The sequence below is a fragment of the Psammomys obesus genome, unplaced genomic scaffold (assembly GCF_907164565.1).
Source record: "Psammomys obesus unplaced genomic scaffold, mPsaObe1.curated_primary_1811, whole genome shotgun sequence".
Classification (NCBI taxonomy): Eukaryota; Metazoa; Chordata; class Mammalia; order Rodentia; family Muridae; genus Psammomys; species Psammomys obesus.
Genome location: NW_026585895.1, coordinates 14,737,117 through 14,758,528, shown reverse-complemented (window position 1 = coordinate 14,758,528; position 21,412 = coordinate 14,737,117). Strand labels below are relative to the sequence as shown.

The following is a 21,412-nucleotide window of genomic DNA, read 5'->3' as shown; positions in this document are numbered from 1 at the left end:
ACAGGGTATCTTTAACAGGTGCCTAGTGCCCTGTGTTGTGACAAAGTTTTGTTGAAGCCAAAGTCTCATCAGCTTGAGCATTTGTCTGTGAGAGCACAGAGCCGCGAAAATACAGTCAGAAGACTTCAAGGGGATCTGGGCACCTCTCTAAAGCAGTTTAATAAATCTTAGATTATACTTAAGAAAGAGGCTGTGGAGAATATCGAGCAGGCAACAGACAAATAAATGCATTTCTTGCAATGCGGATTTGAAACCTTACCGTTCTAGTTATGGGTCAAGCAGCCCCTTTCACTGGAAACATGGGATTCACCCAATTCCACCTAAGTGGAACTCAGGGGTGCAAGCACATGTCCCCACACCGCAGCCCTATGGCACGGGCCTCCAGAATAAAGAGAGGTACTTGTATTTGTGAAGCCGCTGTGTGTTCGTTCTGAATCGCTCGCTGGAGAGTAGTTCAGGGTGTGTGGCTGAGTTTCCCGCCCTACTGGTTCAACTACGGCTACACAGGAAATCATTATTTCTTCGTGCATGAGTTTCCTTAACCCTTTCCCCACTCAGCCCCTCTGAAAGCCACCAGAGTGTTGAGGCTGAGTGTGAATTACCTGATGGCTGTGCCGCACTGATAAAGCCCTGTAAAATTACAGTAGGGTGAGGGAGGGGCAGGAGAGAAGCCGAGTCACTGAGCAGGGTTAAGTCCCTGACATCAGAGACCCCAGACTCAGACCCCAGCTCCACCTTTCTCTCTTAAAGTCATGTTACTGTGGGTGTCTGGTTTTCCTCAAAGCACAATGATGATAAAAGCTCTTGTCCCTGGTGTTAAAGGCAGAGTAAGTCATAAGGGCCTGGAGCAGGGATAACAGGAGACAGCATTACTGCTATATTCCAGACAAGTGTTTCCTGATCCTTTAAATTCTATATAAATGTGTCCCTGCGATTTGGGGGAGGGAGGGTGGAGTTCCCTATTACACATATTTACTGATCTCTGGCTTTTCTATATTCACAATCTACAGCCAGTTTGAGAACCTTTTAAAATCAAGTAATTATGATATCCGAATCTCAAATACTACCTTGGAAACTTAAATATTTAAGTTATTTTCATTTTAAATTACAGTCTTAACTAAACATTTCTTACTGATGAAAGTCACAGTTATATTCATAACAAAGCTGAACTAGAAAAACTGAAATAAATCCACATGGAAAGCTAGATGTCAGATATGCACTGATTCCAAACACTTTCAAAAACATTGAAAGCACAACAAGTTAACTTTAATGTTTTAAAAACAGGGCATCAATTGGATTCTAGATGGTCAGCAGTTCTGCCTTGATGTCATCTTTTAGAAGGCTAAGCACAGAACTTCTAACTCAAAAAGTCCTGATTTGTTCCCAGGGCAGGCTGCTTGTTAAGTGTGGTGGCTCTCCAGCATGGAGACAGAGGCTGAGTTCAAGGCTAGACCTGTCTACAATGTTCTAGGCCAGCCAGAGCTATATCAGACCCTGATTCAAAAAGCCAAACAACAACAAAGCTCCGCGCTGTAATGGTGTCACTGACGTTGTTTCAAACCAGAGAATGAACACGTTATTTGAGACAACCATCTCATGTAGTCTGTACGAGATGGCTAGGTTGGTAAAGTTCTTGCCAATCAGAAGGACTTGAGTTTGATCTCCTGCACCCACATAAAAAGAAAGCCAAGCCTGAAATCCCAAAGTAGGGGACATGGGAAGCAGAAGATCTTGGGAGCCTGCTGACCTGCCAATCTAGCCAAATCAGTAAGCTGTGGGCTTAACAAGAGACCCCATCTTGGAAGAAAAGGTGGATATCAGTTGATATCACATTCCCCTACACGTGCACAAACACGTACACAAAGCAGCCCACATACACACACTAAAAAAAGAAGGAAACAAAATGTGATAACTAGATTCCCAGGCCACACTTCTGCAAAGCCACCCAAACTCCCAGCTCATGGGATGAAATCTTCTCCAGGGCAGTTCTCTCCGCTTCATCACCTTTGACACACCCTCCTTTCAGACTCAGTCAAGGGGGCTGGAGAGACAGCTCAGAGAACAGCACTGACTGTTCTTCCAAAGTGCTCAGGTCAGTTCCCAGCAAACACATGGTGGCTCACAACCATCTGTAATTAAGATCTGGTGCCCCTCTTCTGGCCTGCTGGTGTATATGCACGCCGAGTGATGTATAAATGATAAATAAATAAATCTTTATTTAAAAAAAACAAAAACCTACACAACTTCTCAGTGACCTTCCTGTCATCTCATTAAATAAGAAAGGATTGGGTTTTGTCCTGTGCCTGAGATGGGTTCTTGTATATAGTTCCTGTTAGTCACAAAGGCAGTCCTCCTGCCTCCCAAATGCTGGAATCACAGGCTTGGGCCAGCAAATGTGGTTGAAGGAGAGGATTTGCTCGTCACTTGCTGGGGTCCTACCTAAAGGCTCTCACAGAATCCAGTGTCCGTCCTCAGGTACTCTCCTCTCCGCAAACCCATCAGACCAGGGCATGTGCGGTTCAGGGCATACTACCCTGATTCGACCCGAGTGCCAACCAGTCTCGTCCTCAGGGTTAGAGACTGGGTGATAGACTACAGAAAGGCAAATTAAATTGACGGGACACATGTCCAAGACACCTGAGATAAAGAAAACACCAAGTCTGTTGAGAAACTTGAACCTTTCCATAACTTGACATAGGGTTTTCACCTCTAAAATCTGGACTGTGACGGACCGCAGGGGACAAGGCCCTGTCTCCTTACAGTGCTCTGTCGGGCAGTTTCAGCTCCTTTAAAAGGCTGCATGTTTTCCCCCTCAGCAGTTCCTATGGAGAGAGAATCTGACAGGTGGGTTCTACATTTCAAAAGCCCACAGCACGGAGGCTCCTCAGCAGCGCTGACCCAACCAGGAACTGGTCAAATGTGAATAATTTGGCACCAGGTTCCCTGTGGGGGCCAAATGTTGCCTGAATGCTCACCAGGAGCTGGTAGCCAGCCCGCTCACAGTGACCTTTAAATATCCCCAAGAGGAGGCAGAAATTAGAATTGACATTGTACAGTTGAGGAAAGTGGGGTTCGGAGGTCAAGTGATTCACGGGAATGCGTCTGGAAAGACGCTCTGAGCGAAGTCCCCAAATCACAGCCTGTGTCCCAAATGGGAGAAAAAGCCCCTTTTACTCAGTCCATAATAGACCCTGGGATTAGGAATCTTTGAGCAGGTGAGGAAGGGCTGGGAGTGGCATGGCCAGAGAGCTTCTAAAATCATAGAAAAACCCAAAGTTTTGAACACTGGCTTCATCCCATTCCCAGACAGGCCAGGTGTGCACACGCGTTTTCGCATATGTGGATGCCAGTCTGTGCGATGGGTGTGCGGACAGTCAGAGACCCGCATCAGGCATCTTCTTCCATTGCTCTCTACTACAGTTTTTGAGACAGGAGCTCACTGAAGGACTAGACTGGCTGACAGCAAGCCCCAGGGAGCCTCCTATCTCTGTCACAGAGCCATGGGCCAAACCTGAGGCACGCCCCCACCATAGCTTTGAGGAGACCGTGGGAAGTCTCTTTTTGATAAAATGGAAGTGGTTTCAGCATAGAATTACTGCAAATGTATAATAAATATTTGCAACTCAAATATTTCTTCCTGACACAGCCCTAAACGACTCATATTATCTGTACAAGGCTGGCAATTGCCCACGCGTTCCAGCCTTTCAGGCAATGCGATGGTGTTCTCAAGGGCACACTATATACTTTTGTAATATTCTGGCTCACACTTAATTGAAGACTGGGACGTTTGTCATTTACTATCTGGCTCAGTGACGTAGCCCCGTGGTTATATCACTATGGAGGCTGAAACAAGAACTTATTGTTCTCATTTATTATTATTCTGTGTTAGTCGTACATTTTCAAAACATAACTGAACTTTACAAATGAATGTGGTCAATATAGCCCAATGGGCTGGGGTGCCTTCAATAGGTTGGGGGGTGGGGGACTATCCTTTCAATTGTATGGCAATTTGCCTGCCATGTTTTGGCCTTGCATTCATTTTTTTTTTTAAATTATATATTGTCCCTTCTAGGGATGGTGGCACATGTCTATAACCCAATAATCCCAGAACCTGCAACATAGAAGCAGAAGAACCAGGAACTCAAGGCCATTCTCTTGTGAGAATGGGTGAGCGTGAGGCCAACTTAGGCTCCATGAGATCCTGTCTAAATATATATATGGATCACCAAAGGTGTCCTCCAAAGTTTACTCTTAGGGCGGGCGGACAAGATGGCTCAGCAAATGAAGACACCTGCCACCAAGTTCAGTCTTTAGAATTCACGTGGTGAGAGGATAAACCCAACTCCCGCAAAACTGTCCTCTGCCCTCCATCATCACATGCTGTAGCAAGCACACACGGAGAGAAAGGACACATCTTCTGCTGCCTGGGTCTCCCTAGTGTTACATGAAGGCATTGACTTGAGTCTCTCCTAAATCAGTCTTCTTGAAATATGCTAGGATAAAGGAGCAAGGCCCCTCAAGCCTGACTTTTCTTCTATGCCACGTAGTGAAAGTTACCCTGATGAACTAAAACCAGCTTGGGTGTTCCCACTGTTAAGGTAAGTCTAGCCGAAAGTGAGTGAGACAGAAAAAGAGACCATCTCTAACATGCCATTAATGAGGTAACTCCCAGAAGAACCTTTCATCTGAAGTGTACCATTTACTGATTCGGTAACTTATTTACAAAACTGATGGAAATTGTTAACAGGGAGTTAATTGATTTAAGTCACCTGATTACCACAGTTAATTAACCACACTAGCTTAATCTTCCTTGAAAACTTCAACTAATCATTTCCCAGGTGTCGGGGAATCATTCCTCAAATGAAAACGCCCCCTCTCTTCTCCAAGGGAGGCTCTCGAATGCTTTCTTTTCAGATTTTAAGCTAACAACAAGCAAGATCTTTTTCTTATATGGCTACATTGAAAGGGCTTCCATCTCTCCATGGCTTCCCTCCCCCACCCTTCCATTATAATAAAGGAAATCCAGCCGGGCGACTTTACCAACCATGTCATTTTGAATTACTTCAAAAACCAGCAGAGAACACTTCTTGAATAAAAATGAACAAATGAAAGGCAATTGAGACTTTCATCTAGGAAAGTAAATTTCCAGGAAAAAAAAAAAAAGACTTGAAAATATTTCATTTGCTGGGACTGGTTATAAAGGGTTAGCACAAAGGAATGGGGTTGTTACACTGATACACACATGTATTAATATTTATAGAAATAGGGGTTGGCTATAGCTCAGTGGCGGAGCACTGCATGAGGGGCTCTTTCTAGTAGATTCCCGAAAGATTACAGTAATGTACACGCAAACAATTTAGCCCATGTTAACATGGTCAAAGCCTATTGCTATAAAACCTGTAAAATTGTATTCATTTTTACAGAAATAAAAAATTAAGGTCAATGCGACATGGTGGCGCACGGCTTTAATTCTAGCACAGAGACAGGCACTTCTGTCTGAGGGCAGCCTGGTCAACAGGTATGGCTACACAGTGAGACCCTGTCTCAAGAGATCAACAACGATCTCTCACCCCTGCCACAAGAGGTAGTGGTCTTGGGGCTGCTGCTGGTGGTGGTGGTGGCCGCTTGTGCCTTTAATCCCAGCACTTTGAAGGCAGAGATCTGCGAGTTCGAGGCCAGCCTGGTCTACAGAGTGAGTTCCAGGACAGCCATGGCCACATGAAGAAAATCTGTCTCGAAAAACAACAACAACAAAAAGGTTGTGGGCTAAGAAGAAATGCAATGTTACAAAGGCAATCCAAGCTATAGCCCATGCGGTTCCCTGTCTATCTGGTTCTCAGTTAGCAGCCTATCATTTCTCTTGTAAAGAAAGCGAGCCAACTGTCTTTGATCTACTCATAACCATGTGAAGCAGAGAGCCTCTGGAGGAGGTCACGACAATAAGTCACACTTAGACCCCCTACAGAGACCCAGGGCTTGAATAAAAGCCCATCTCTCTTATCTTTCTCATTCCCTTAATCACATCAAAATAATTTAATCACATCAAAATAATTGTAGATTACAAAAGGATTTTGCTGCCTGCATCTCTCGCCCACCCCCACCCCACAACAGCTATATCTCTTCTTTGATTCTTGCAGGAAAGTGGCGGACACTGTTCTTAACAGCTCAAGTCCCTCGTGGTGCTGCGTTCCCTTGTCTGCGCTGCTGAGTTTAATCATTTACAGTGAGAAGCATCAAACCTTCAATTTTTAAGCCACACATTTTGTTTTTCACCAGAACCTCAGCTTCCACTGATTGCTTTGCAAATTCCTTCAACACTTCACTGCACCAAATATTAGGGAAGAAGTAAATTTTTATGTCAAACGTGTACTGAAAAAAAAAAAAAAGTCAGAATTCTGGTACATAAAAATTAACCTTTTAGCAATGGACTTAAAGCCAGACTTAGTGGTACAGTACACACATTCAAGTTGACACAGGAGGAATTCAAGGCCAGCTTGCATAATAAGACCCTACCAAAAAAATGCAACTAACCAACTTGTGAAGAGTGTGTACTGACTGTGTACTGAGTGTTTGTTTGTTTGTTTTTTGTTTGTTTGTTTGTTTGTTTTCTGAAACAGGGTTTCTGTGTGTAGCCTTGGCTGGCCTGGACTCACTTTGTAGACCAGGCTGGTCTTGAACTCACATCGATCTGCCTGCCTCTGCCTCCCAGATTGCTCTGATTACAGGCGTGTACCACCATACCCGGCTGTGTACTGACTTTTTTTTTTTTTTTAAGAAAAAAAAATCTTTTATTTTATTGTATTCATCTGTTTGTTGAGTGGGTGGGTGGGTAGGGGTAAGGCACGTGTGGGTGCAACTGTGACCATAGTTGGCATGCAGATGTCCAGGACGACTTGGATCTGTCCTTCTACCATGGGTGTAGGTTCCCAGGGATCAAACTCAAGCGAAGCCTTCAAGCCTGGAAGTTGTCTTTACCCCATGAGTCTTGCTTGGGCAGATGAAGAGTTTTCCAGTGGCAGCACTCATTATGGTCTAGAGAAACACCTGCGTCTACATCCCAAACCAAGAGCTTCTTCTCAGGCTTATGATGACTGATGGATCCTAACAATTTTTTCTGTTTGTTTGTTTGTTTGTTTGTTTGTTTGTTTTAAGAAAGGATCTTACTGAAGTCCAAGCAGCCCAGACTGTCCTGAGACCCAAAGCAGGTATGAACTGCCACATCCAACTACAGCTTTTTCTAAGAATCCTATTTTGATTGAGCTAAGTATGGAGGAAAGTCATGCTGCAATGTAAAATGTTCTACTTTCGAGTCTGCTGAACTGTTCAAACTGGTGCTCTTTTTAAAGACACCTTAAGAGTATACAATAACAGAGAGAGAGAAAGAGAGAGAGTTAATAGGCTTCCTTTTAGACTCCCTCTCACCTTTCTGGTATCTTCCTCTACCCTTCTCTCTACACATCACACCCTGAAGAACTGGCTCTAGTAATGACGGAGCAGACATCTTTAGACACAGTAAGAAAGGTTTCAGGACCAAAACCCTTTACACATACCCATAGGATCTATCTGCCCTGTCCCAAAGAGCAGCCTCCTCCTGGATGTAGAGAGACTCACCCCTCATTTGGTCATTCATCTCTTCTAGAACTTCCAAGGAAGAAAACTTGGAGCTTTCCCACCAATATGATGTGATCTGATTAAGTCAAAGCGCTTTGAATTGAAGAGCAGCTAAAAGAAACTCAGCAGACAGAAATACCTACACAGCATGGGAGAGAGACGGGGTCAGAGGAGAAATGTGCTTTTTTTCAATATCAAAGACGTATGTCAAAGGGATCTATATGTCTTACAGCTCCCGGTTCCATCACCCCTGAATATGGCAAAGTCACCATCAACACGTGCGATATGCATGAGGGAACTGCCAAAGTACAACAAGCATGTCCAAAGGTTGAGCTGCTCAGACGACAGTCTGTGAAATGAGGTCACCTAATCACAGTATAAGTGAGGGTTTGTTTGCCTAGGCACAGGAGAACCATCTTCCCCTTTGCTTCTCCTTTCTCTTACTTATCCACTAGGAACACACCAAGGGTGCAGAAGACGCTTGAAAAATCAGTCATTATAACTAAGCTCACTTCCCCAGCTTCCTCACCTTCATGTGCATGTGTCTCCAACTGTCTCATCCCCTGTCCCAATCCCCCTGTCTCCAACCTATTTTTATGTATACAGAAGCCAGAGGTCAGCCTGGGGAGCCATTCACCCTGGGCCTCGCTGCCCACTAGTTAGCAGGCTGGTCTCTCTGCTTCTCCAATGCTGGAATAACAAGTCCAGCTTTTTTCATGGGTGCCGGGGATTAAACTCATGCTTGCAAGACAAGCACTTTTACCAACAGAACCATTTTCCCCACACTTGACTAGAAAGTCTGTGACCACAGACAAATGGCCCCGGCCTTCAGCAGCAGCCTGAGACCCTATTTCTCCTTCATCCATCAGAAATAAGACTCATGGGAGTTGGCTGGGCGCTGTGAAGGTCTTCCCACCTCGGCCAGCTGCCTCCCGGAGTTGGGAAACCACTCCCCTCTCGAGACTGCCTTTTGTCTCAGCTGCTGTTTTCACTGTACCATGGTCCCAGACAGCTTTCCTTTGTGCTCTGTTTAAATACAGAATGACAGTCCACTAACAGAACATGCAAAGGCTTTGGCTTATCTTTTTGTAAGAGCTACTGTATCAAATGTGTAGTAAAAATGGCAGAATGACCCATTGTGGACATACAGAGGAATTCTCACAGGATGACTATGGGTCTGGGTGAAAGTTTAAAAAGGAATGAAGAAACCGTTACTCCCAAACGCACTGGGGGTCACCAGTGGGTGGAGTGGAGGTTGTGACGGTTCGGACGGAGAGAAACACAGTTGCTAAGCCACTTGCTCTGATTAAGACAACAATCTTCTTTTTCCTCCTGCGGGATCTAAAAAGAGACCCTAAGATATTATGGGCTGGCAAAACCAGTTTTGGATGCCCCGCCCCTTTTCGGTACTTGAGGTTGAATCCAAAGTCTTTGTGCACACAAGACAAGCAAGTGCTCCTTCACTGAGCTATAAGATGGACCTTTGAAATTTTCTTATTTTTGTTTGTTCACTTACTTCCTGATTTTGAAACAAACTCTTATATAGCCGATAGATAGATAGATAGACAGATGTGTGTGTATGTATATATACATATGTATGTATGTATGTATGTATGTATGTATACATCATTCAAGGATGACCTTGAAGGTCTGATTTTTCCTGCATCTAACTAGCAAGTTCTTGGATAACACTAACTAGCAAGTTCTTGGATAACACTAACTAGCAAGTTCTTGGATAACAGGTATACTGCCACATCCGGTTTTTATGGTGCTGGGGGTGAAAGCCAAAGATCCGTGTGTACTAGGCAAGCACTCTAACTGAGTAACACCCTTAGCCCTACTTTGAGTTTTTAAAAGCAGGATCTCACTACAGCGAGACAGTGTAGAGCGGCCTGGAATACAAGGCAGTCTTCCTGTCCCCATCTCCCAAATGCTGGGATTACAGGCATGAGTCATATCTGGTTAAAATGACTTTGAGACTTTCTTCTTTAAATGGCCCACACTGACTTCAGTTTCGCAATCCTCCTGCCTCAGACTCCAGAGTAGCTGGGGTTACTGACATGTGCCACCAGGCTAAGTTGTTTTGGGAACCCACTCTCAATATCCATGGACATCCATCCACCTGTCCATTTGACTCCATTTGCCCTGCTGTGGAGCCTAAGGATAAAACAATAAACAGGAAAAAATGAAAAAAAAAAAAAAAGCCACTGCCTCATGGAATTTATATCTTAGAGAAGACAGCAAGTAAACAAGCAAATAAATAAGTATTAAGTTATGTAACTTGGTACTTGAGGTGCTGGGTGATATAAGAGAAGGTGAATAGATCAGGACTCAGTGGATACTCAGTTTGAGCTGAGGTCAGCCTTGGCTACCGTGGAGAGGAGCAGTTAGAAAACAGAAGGCAGGGAAGGAGAGGAGAGGGGGAAACGATGGTGGTCTCAGGCAATTGTCGGGGTGAAAAAGAATGATCTAGAACTTGACTTGCTTGGATAGGACTTTCTTCTAGAACACAGACAGGCTGCGCAGGCTGAAAGAGCAGAAGGCAATCGCTGTCATACAAATGTGTGGCATTCTCTCCCTATTCCCACATTTTTTTTTAGAAGCAGAGTCGGGGTGTGCACAAGGCCACAACATACAAACATGAAATTAAAAGCACCATTTAAGCAGGTGATGTCCAGGGTTTGAGGGCAGGGGAGAACACGTTAGGAAATGGGTCCCAAACTTGAGATTCGCATCATGACTTTAGTTTTGGGTTGTGCTGTTTGCTATTCTCCTGCCAAGTGTGGACACGGAGAAGCAGGTGTGGAGAACTTGTTTAACAAGGATTGGGGTTTTGCAGAGCAGGATAAAAGCAGGCCAAGCTGTTGAGAGTGTGTAAAGGAAGTGACTTGAACACTGATTCTGAAATAAGCCGAGGGGGTGGGTGAGTGAGGGGTCCGAAGGACAGGGAGGAGGTGGTGAGAGCAGCAATCTCAAGGTATAAAGGAACTGGGCTACCACTGCAACCACAGAGCAGAGGGCTGCTCTCGAAGCCAACGGGCTCTGTCAGGTATTCTGACATAAACCTTGACTTCAGTGGGTTCTGCTGGGCATGCTGAAGTAAAACCCTTGCTGTGGTGGATTGGAACAGAAGATCTTTCAAGGCTGTTTATTTTTTAAAGTGGCAAGGGCTTCTAGGGTGACCAGGGAAAAGAAATCACCAATTTAGACACACAAACAGTGACCAAGGTTTGGGATCTAGCTCGGGTAGGGACACTCAGGGATGAGGGCAGTACTTCACACACCTTAGATGCAAAAGAGTGCTTTTGCTTGTAGCTCGTTCAAATGGAAAACTGGAGTTCGTGGAGTGGAGTGATTGGCCATGGGAAGAGATTTACAGGTCATCTCTATGTCTCAGTTCAAAAACTGAGAGGGCTTCCCCATAACAGCTGTTCGTAAATTGTCTGAGCGCCAGAGCCACCTGGAAACTTCAAACTACAGATTCCCATGCTCCTGGTTCAGTGACTGTGGGCTCTGGCCTATGAGTTTATATGCTCTATAAAGCTCCCCAGGTGATCTGCATGATATGCCAGGTTTGACGTGCTGGCTGACATCTACCCAGGCTCCTTAGAAATTCTAGCATTCTAAGTTATGGAAGTGAAGCAGTTATATTTTTAAGAACATAACAGAAGCCTGGCATGGTGCCTTGTGCCTATTACTCCAGACTTAGGAGGTAGAGGTAGGAGTTTCAGGGGTTCGGGGCCATCCTGGGTTACATGAGACATTGTCTCCAAAAGCAATAGGAAAAATAAAGGTATGACTGGAGCAAAGTCTTGGTGGCTCACACCTTTAAACCCAGCACTGAGGGTCAAGAATTTCAGGACTAGGCTGAGCTACACAGCAAGAGCTAAGAGGGGGAAAGACAGAGAGAGAGAGAGAGAGAGAGAGAGAGAGAGAGAGAGAGAATTAAAGAAAAGAGCAAGGAAAGGTTCAGAGAGAAGAGGGAGGAAGGAAAGAGGGAGGGAGAGAGACAGGGAGGGTAACAAGGGAGGTAGGAAGAAAGGAAGGAAGGAGGAAGGAAAGAAGAAAGGAAAGAAGGGGCATCCAGGTTGCATTTCCCCAGACAAGATCAAAATTACATGTAACCCTGTTTGCTCTGGCAGCCATATTGCAACCATAGGAAAACTGACTGAAAACAAACCTGATGCTAGAAAAGGACAGAGTGAAGAAAAACACAAAGAAAAGGAGTGGAAGCCTTGCTGAACCTCAGCCAAATTCTGCTCCAGCTCAGGGTTGTCTGCATCCAGGAACCAGGAAATGCGCTATTGTTTTAGCCAGTGTGGGTTGAGTTTCTATTTCTTGTTTCTTTAAATAAAAGGTATTCTCCACACCCTTCCCCATATCAGAATCAAAACAATGCACAAGTCCACACGAGCTGCTTTTCTTCTCTCCCTTAGCAAGGTTAAACGCAGCCAATATGAATGTATTCCAGATAAAATATATCCATTCTTAAATTCAAAGGTATTATCAAGCCTCGTAGTTCACTCCTGCCCTCCGTGGACTCAGCAGACAAGGCAGGAGCGCCAAGAATTCAAGGAGCACCTGAGTGGGCTGCACAAGGGGTTCCAGGCCAGCCTGGGCTACAGAATGAAAGCCTGTCTCACAAAGACCCAAAAGGTAGGTGGGTATAGCAGTCTATACCTATAATCCCAGCACTTGGCAAGAAAAGGCAAAAAGGATCAGGAGTTCAAGGCTAGCCTGTGCTAATATCAGACCCTTAAAAAAAGTGAGAGAAAAAGATTATTGATGACGGTAGTGCACACCCTTAATATCAGCACCCAGGAGGTAACCTGGTCTACATGGTGACAGCCAGCCCTTCATAGAGAGACCCTGTCTCAAAACAAGTCCGCTGTATTTAAGGACATGAATTTTTTTCTTCAGCTTTTACTCATCCTTCTTAATGACATAAAAATCACAGAATTAGGCTCAACATATGTGTAAATGCTTGATGCTAATAAGATGTTATATGAATATTCAAGACACTCAAGCCTAACAAGATTGTAATTACCCTCCCTCTTTTCCAGGTTTCAGCACCCATCAGACCCTCAGAAGCACATGCATTGCCACTTAGCACTCATCAGCAGTTAGTGATAAAATAAAGGCTTTATTTTCAAAGTTAAGAGGAATCACGGAGCCACTGGCGGACCGTACATTGCTTGAAAGTTATTGCTAACAAACTGGGATCCCAGAGATCTGTAGACGATAAACAAGCCATCATCTCCATGGTAACCGTGGCTCCACTCTTCAATGCACAGAATGGCAAGTACATTTCCTCCTCTCATTCATTTCTCACTGTTTCTTACAACCTGGGGGTCCAGTATGATCTGAGCATTAATGACCAAACACACTGAGATTCCAAAGTTAAAAGTATATAGTCTTACTGTTTCTGGGAAAGACGCGTGTTTTACTGCTGTCCTTGTAAATCACAGGTGACCACTGAACTTTAGAAACGATAATTTCTCCACTTCTTTTAATTTCTACTACAGGAATAAGATTTAGGCATACGCCATTAGTCCCAGCATTCAGGACAGAGGCAGGAGGATCTCTGTGAGTTCGAGGTCAGCCTGATCTATGAGTCTAGTCCAGGACAGCCAAGACTACACAGAGAAACTGTCTCAAAAATGAAAAAAAAAAAAAAAAAGATTTAAAATAAAGACTAACAAAGTAACCATCAACCAATGAATAGAGTGCATTTACCTGGCAAGAAAAAAAATCCATTTATGGAACAGCTCCTGGAACTTAAGCCCCTGGCATTTTATATACACCAAGATGTATTCTGTCTCCGCAGAGATTTTTTTTTCAATAATTTATTTAATTTTATGTGCATTAGTATAAGGGTATCAGATCCCTTGGAAGTGAAGTTACAGAGAGTTGTGAGCTGCCATGTGGGTGCTGGGAGTTGAACCCAGGTCCTTTGAAAGCACAGACAGTGCTCTTAACCACTGAGTCATCTCTCCGAGCCCCTCCACGGAGATCTTAACCTGTCTCCAGATGCTTCTCTTTTCTAGATCACCCCCACAGTCCTGGTCTACTGGTTAGAAAAGGGACCAAGTCCTAGAATCATAAACAAATGAATGAAGTAGACTAGAAAAGAAACCACAGCAGAATGAAGCCCTACAATGAACTGAAGAATCCTATGCTCTAATCTCATCACTCATTTTCCCAAATTTTCCTCTCTGCTTCATCATTCTCCAAATTAAGGAAACTTTACTTGGGGCTGGGATATGGTGGCACATGCCTTTAATCCTTTAACACTTGGGAACCAGCGTGAGTTCCAGAACAGCCAGAGCTGTTAGATACAGAAACCCTGTCAAAAAAAGAATTGAAAAAAAAAAAAAAAAAAAGGAAGAAAGAAAACTTTACTTGGCAAATAAACTTTCTAGAAGTTCTTCCTTTCCTCCTTCTAAACTTGTAGGGTAGGGCTGGGGTTGTGGCTCTGTGGTAGAATACTTGTCTGGCACCCATGAGCCTATACTATAGATCCATGGTTGTAATGATGATAATAACATTGCTAAGTGAGTCCAGGAACATAGCATGTTTCTAATACTTTTCTCCTTTGAACTCATTGAGTTAGCTTGGGACTGCAAGCTCTTGAGAAGTTTCCATATGCCTTTCAAATCTGTCTTCACATGCAAAATGAAAATAACATCATTAACCGATTTTGTCTGATAAGGCATTGTATCTGATTTGCAGCTCAGCCTGGGTTCACCATCCCGTTCACAGCCTTCCCCTGAATCTGAGGCCCATACTTTGTCTGCAAAGTCTGAGAGCAAATATGTGTCTGATCCCAACCTGTGGGAATACTTCTACCCCTGAGGAAGGTGATCAATTTGTCTAATAAGCTTATGATCCAGCCAAGCCACTGAAATGCAACTGAGACTTTTGTTAACAATGAGGTTTTCAGAAGCAGAGGCATGAAGATCGCTGTGAGGACAGACAGCCTGAGTCCAGAACAGCCAAGCTACACAGAGAAACCCTGTCTCCAAAAACAAAAAAAAACCAACCAAAAAAAAAATATTTTTTCCTGCTATCTCCCTACGGATATGACATGACAAGATGTAGCTCCAAAGCCAGTGAGTCATTTTACACGGAGAGAATGTGTCTGAAAATGGAGTCCCTCAGGATCAGAAGAGAAAAAACAAAAGCTGGTCTCACAGAATGAGTTATTATATGGTGGGTTGAACTAAATGAAATTGCCAATGTTTGGTCATCTCTGCCAAGATAAATGGAATAGACAAATGTCTGTATTTTTTCACTTAAGGATTTCAACACATTTCCTTGGCTTCCATCGGTTTAATGTAGTGTTGATCCTCAATACAATTTCTGAATAATACGCAAAGTCTTGCCAGCCACTCTTAGAGGTTTAATTGATTTGTCTTGGTAGTGGATCGAACCCAAGGCTTTGGGCTTGCTACACCAATGTCCTACCATTTAGCTGCAAAAGTCATTAAATTCAATTTCTAAAAACAACGCTGATGGATACAGTCTATAAGCTATTTCCCACTCATTGCCTAATTTACTCCATATAATTATTGTCACTCTGGAGGCCAGGCTGGCCTCGAACTCACAGAGATCTGCTGCCTCTGCACCCTGAGTGCTGAGATTAAAAGCTTGTGCCATCACCACCCAGCTCTAGACAACCATTCTACGAAATAGATGTGAGCCCATTTTACAGACAAGAAAAGTGTCCCAGGGCAGCTCAAGCAGTTATATTGGATCTCCTGGGAGAAGAAGGAAGAGGAGGAGGATTCAAAGAGTCTCAATCCAAAACTCCCCAGCATGGCCCACTTCTCTGCGTGGACCTCTCTAGAACATGAGTCACAAAAGCAAACTTGGCATTTCAGGACAAACCACTACTAACCATTTTCAAATAGAAACCCAAATCTGACCCTGAAGCGTGTCAAATCTTCCTTAAACCAGAGAGGTCCTGGGAAGGGTAATTGGAAACCACAGAATGACTATCTCAAAGCCTTGCAGTGGAGTCAAAGTATTTTAATTGTGAAACCCAGACTCCTCTCCTGGCTACCAACTCACCAGTACACTATGGGCTTGTAAGGGAAGTAGCAATTCCTTTTATTTCTTTAAGATCACCGACCTCAGGTAGCCCAGGCTGACTTGGAATTCCCATGTAGCTGAACGTCTGATTCACTGCCACCACCTTTAATCCAGTACTTGGGCAGCAGGTAGATCTCTGAGTTTGAGGCAAGCCTGGTCTACAAAGTGAATCCCGGGTGAGGCAAGGCTACACCGTCTTTTGAAAATCCCTGTCTTTCAAAACCAGGCGGTGAGGAGAGACATACTCTAAATAGCTGTCTTTAATCCCAGTACAGAGAGTCAGGTGTGTGCTCCAGGCCAGCCAAGGCTATATAGTGAGACCCTGTCTCAAGAGATTACATGGAAAAACAGTTCCCCACACATGGCTCCAGTTGTTTTGAATTCAGTTCTTTGTGAGCTGAGGATGCATATAGCTCAGAGGTAGGACAGTGCCTCCTACCCAAGGAGTGATCCCTAGAACCAGAATAAATGAAGAAGTGAACATTTTTCTCAGTACCCTATAATTTCTTGTTACCCTATTCTAACTAATAAGACTTAATAGACAAAGCCAGTATGACAATGTTTGTCATACTGTAATACTGAGAATTAACTAGATTCTTAGTATCAATATTTTTAAGCATAATAAATTTTTTATTAAATCTTTTTGGTTTTTTTTTTTTTCTTTTGAGACAGGGTTTCTCTGTGTAGCCTTGGCTCTCCTGGACTCGCTTTGTAGACCAGGATGGCCTCAAATTCATAGAGATCCACCTGCCTCTGCCTCCCAGAGTGCTGAGATTACAGGCATGAGCCACTGTACCCAGATTTATTAATTTTTTTTTTAAAGTCCAGAGTTAGGGTGCTTGTCTAGAGACAATGATTAATCAGAACCTAATGATTACCTTGTCATTTTTAGGACCTAAAAGTTACTTTTTCTAAATCTAAAACCTCAGTTCTATAGCAGTCTACACTACAAAACCCAGAACTTCGGGAATGTGCATTAATGGCACAAGAAATTTTAAAAAAGTGGATCTGAAGATGTGACATCAGCTCTAGACCAAACTCAAGTCCTGAGGCTGTCTTAACCTATGAGGCTGTCTTAGCCTTATCCCTCTTGGCCCTGACATTCCTCCATGGCAGCGGTTCTCAACTTGTTGGTTTCGAACCCTTTGGGGGATCAAGTGACCCTTTCACAGATCACATCAGATATTTACATTGTAACGCATGACAGTAGTAAAGTGGCCGTTATAAAGCAGCAACGACAGCAGTTTTATGGTTGCGGGTCAGCTCAACAGGAGAAACTGCTTTAGAGCCGAGCACTAGGAAGGCTGAGAACCATCGCTCTACGGCCTCTTTGGCACATCCAGCCTCGTTAAAGTTTGCCAAGGTCATCTACTTGCTATTCTTTCCCTCATCTGATAAGTGTGGATCACCTGAAAAGAATCTAAAAGTCTCAACCAAAGAGGGTGGGGACCTCTCAAAAAGCAGATAAGCAAAGAGAGACTGACTCCATCTGGGCTCTGTCACCGACTACCTGCCCTCAGGCCAGGAACTCAACCCCATTCTTTCAAGGCTTTTCAGGGCCTCCCTCCACCCTGCTGGGTTAGCCACCCATCAGTATAAAAACAGAGCACAGACTTAGATACCTAAGGTTCCCTCCGGCTACAAACCTCTCATCAAGTCGAGATGACTGAAGAGTTGAGGCAGAACCCCATTAGAACCAGAAGGAAAAAAAAAAAATTCAAGCAGAGAAAGAGAAGGCCACCCTGAAGTAAAGGCAACAGAAAATAAGGCTCCAAAGACCGGTGTTGGAACGAAAGTGTCGCCTCATTATTACGTGTCCGCTCAAAGTACAATCATCGTAAAAGTTCTAGTTGTTAAAGACATAACCAGATTGTATTGAATTAAAGAATATAAATTTAAGGCGGGTAGTAGGTTCTTTAAGAAAAAAAAAAAAAAAACACTTCAAAATACATTCTAAGATCTAGGAACGCCTCAAAGAACTGAAAGACTGGATGAGACTGAGCCCGACAAATGCCTTCCCAGGTAAAAGTGCCACCACCAAGCCTGACACTTGAGCTGAATCCTGGGACCCGCATTACCCTCCACACGCATTATTACGGCACGGGTGCTCTTACACGTATGAATAACTGTTTTAAAAATAGATCTTTGTGTAGTTGAAAAAGTATTAATGAATATAATTAGGAATAGTCACTAGTTTATTCTCACTGTCTATATCGTTTAGGCTAGGCTAAGCATTTTGCATAATTTACCTTTATATGGTCATAATTCTGAGAAGTTCTCTTAGTGTATCAGCTTTGTAGTTAAAAACCTGGGTGCAGCTGGGCGTGGTGACACACCCCGTTAGTGCCCCTGCACTCAAGAGGCAGAAGCAGGTGGATCTCTGTGAGTTGAGGACAGCCTGGTCTACAGAGTGAGTCCAGTACAGCCAGGACTCTTGTCACATAGAGAAACCCTGTTTGAAAAAAATGAAACAAAAACAAACAAAAAACCTGGGTGTTTTGCCAGGTACGGCAGGGCACTCTTAAATCCTGACTCTAGAAGCCGAGCCAAGAAGATAACAGCAGCCTGAATTGAAATTTCAGGGCAGCCTGGGCTACACATACAGACACTGGCCCATAAAAAATAAAAAAAAATAAAAAAAAAATTAAAATAGTCAACTGTGAAGACTAAGAACGAAAAAACCTGGGTTCCAGTTTAGAGTGAAGAACACCAGGGTGGTGGCTCACGCATTTAATCCCAACTCTTGGGGGGATGAGGGGCAGAGGCAGGCAGATCTAAGCTCCAGACCCACCTAACCTACAGAGCAAGTTCCAGGACAGCCAGGGCTTCAGAGAAAGCCTGTCTCCAAAAAAATGATCAAATAAGACAGCATAAAAACACATTCACATATCATATGTATGCACGTATTCGTGTGTCAGGTGTGTGTGTCCTCAGCCATATAATGTTAGCTACTGCCTTATCTGCTAAAAACTCTCGGAATGCTTCCCAGCTTTTTCATATTACACATGGATAATGACCTAGGGAAATCTAGGCACATGGCATTTGGTGACTTAAGCCGCCAACCCGGGGAAAAGAATGCATGTTCCGGTGAGTGGTTAAAGGGACGTCAGCACAAGAATCGAAGCAAACTTTCCTTCCAGGTAGGGACAAAAACCTGCACCAAAGCCAGGGGCCAGCTATATTTAGCGCGTGATATATAACCCTAAGCGCTGCGACTCTCCCAACCTCACACACACAATAACAGCAAATCCCTTTTCTGCGCTTCCAGCACTTCAGAAAGATGTTCAAAGGGAGAGCTTGTGAGACGTCTTCTCTTACCACCAACCCCCTCCTTCTGGAAAGAGTTTCCAAGCCTGGTGGATTTGCTGGCGCTTCCAAACTTCCCAGGAAGTCTGAGATGGGTGCTGCTCGGAGTGGCTGTATAATTACTTACTTGAATCTCTCTAAGGAGCTTACGTTAAGCATTGAGGAAAGAAAGCAGATTAACCGTTTGAATACACGCCGCTACCCATCCACAAGCCCTCCCCCTCCCTCCCCTATAAACGGGGGCTTCCACAGCCCTCGCCCATCAACCCCAATATGTGATCTGGGGAAATCAATTTATTGCTTTGACTAATCCTGCGACAATAGGGGTTTCATTTTTATTGTAGGGCAATTAAGTTGTCCGACGGGAAAGAGCGGGAGGGGAAAGGGGGCCTGGCCCATCCCCACAGACAGATTAGTCCCCGCGGTGGCAGCAGCGTCCGCTCTGTCTGTCTGGTGGTCGGTCACACGCAGCTCCAGGCTGCTACCTAGCAACGAAAGCCAGGGAGAGAGCTCGCGGGTTCTCCTCGCCATTCCCATTCTCTCTCTCTCTCTTTCTCTCTCTCTCTCTCTCTCTCTCTCTCTCTCTCTCTCACACACACACACACACACACACACTTCTATTCTGAACTCTAAATAATTTTCCCCCTTCCCTCTGCCGTTTTCCCCCAACTCTCGGGACAACCTGGGAAAAGTCTGTAGCCACCCTGGAAACTTTCTGCATTCCAGCCCCCAAGACCCAGCCGCAGCAAACCGGCCCCATTCATCAACACAAAAGCACCCGCTCCAGGCAGGCAAGGGAAAGTCCTCTAGTGTATCAGCCGCTCTCTCCGCCAACCCCACCTCCCCGCCTTATCTGGGCTCGTAAACGATCGGTATCAAGAGGTGCGGTCTCATGGGGGTCACGGAGGGACGGGGTTTTCGCCAAGGCTGGCAGGAGGAGGCTGGGGCCGGCGGCCCCGGGCGCGCGCTGGAATTGGATCTCCCGCGCCCGCGGGACGCGGCAGGTGGAAGGCTGCGCCGGGAGCCGGCGGCGTGGGGGAGCGCCCCGCCCCGGCCGGGAAAGCGCCGGGGGTCGGGGCCAACTCCCGCGGGGACAAAGGCGCGACCGCCGCGGGGCGAGCTGTCACCGAAGCCGGCGCCGCGGCCGTCACCCCGGGGGGGCTCCCGAGCGCTCCTCCGGAGCAGCTCCGCGGGCGCCCACGCTGGCCCCGCGCCCCGTCCGCCTGCGCGCCCGGCGGGGGACGGCCGGCCGCTTACCTTGGCCGCTGACCGCCGCCGGGCAGGCAGCGATGATGGCCAGCAGCAGCATCCACGCCGCCGCGGCCCCGCGCTCCATCCCGGAGGCCGCCCCGGGCCTCGCCGTTCCTTCCCCGGGAGGTGGGCGCGCGTCGCAGCCGGCGCGGGCGGTCAGCTCGGCTCGGGGACGCGCCTCTCGCTCGGCACCTCCGCTGGCCCCTAGAGGCAGAAAGCCGGCCCCGGTCCCCGAGGCATCCCGTTTTCTACCCGCGCCAGTCCCCACCCTCCAGACACTGCATAAAGCCCTTGAGACCAGACCGCCCCGGAACTAGCATGCGGGAATCCAGCGGGCCGGGCCCCCTGCTGCCCGGCCCGCCCTCTGCACTTTGCGGCTCCGGGAGGAGTGGGCACTCGAACGCTGCTGGCCCGACGGCGCAAGCACGCTCCGCGCGCGCGCGCGCCTCTCCGCGCTCTCCTCCTGGAGCGCAGGACCCCGGGCGCACACGCTGGCCGCCGGCCCCGCGCGCTGCAGGGCGCACACCCCTCCCTGGCGCGCTCCGCGGTCACAGTCCATCACGGGCGATCGCGGCCGCTCGCACACCGGCGAGCGCTTGCCCTCGCCGCTCAGAGGGCTGGCCAGGGCCGCGAGGAAAGACTCGGTCACCTGCACGAACTCTAGAACTCCGCCAGCCGTGGAAAGGAATGGAGAAGGGGGAAAGTCACGAGTAGCTACTAGAAAACAAGCAAACGAACAAACAAATACATACATACATACATACATACATACATACATACATACATACATACATACATACATACATAAATAGATGGTGGAAAGGGGAGGGAAAGGTAGAGAGGAAGGAAAGAAAAGGGGGGAAGGGAAGAGAGGAGAAAAAAGAGCTGAGGGTGTGTTGTGCACGCTTTTCATCCCAACTGTCAGGAGGCAGAGGCAAGTGGATCTCTGTGAGTTCGAGACCAGCCTGTTGCACAGAGTGAGTTCCAGGACAGCCAGGGCTATTTAGAGAAAACATATCTCAAAAAGGAGAAGGAGGGAGGGAGGGAGGGAGGAAAGAGTGAGAGAGGGAGGGAGGAAGGAAGAGAAAGGAAGGAGAAGGAGGAGGAAGGAAGGAAGGAAGGAAGGAAGGAAGGAAGGAAGGAAGGAAGG

General features: G+C 45.9%; 1 protein-coding gene across 1 annotated transcript in view; it reads right to left on the bottom strand.

Moving 5' to 3' along the window:
* Lrp2 (LDL receptor related protein 2) overlaps positions 1–17,796 on the bottom strand; it is a 149,714-nt gene extending 131,918 nt beyond the window's left edge. The window contains exon 1 of the mRNA XM_055599703.1: positions 17,784–17,796. Coding sequence (XP_055455678.1) covers positions 17,784–17,796 — 13 coding nt within the window. The remainder of the gene's footprint in view (positions 1–17,783) is intronic.
* Between the last annotated feature and the right edge of the window lie 3,616 nt (positions 17,797–21,412).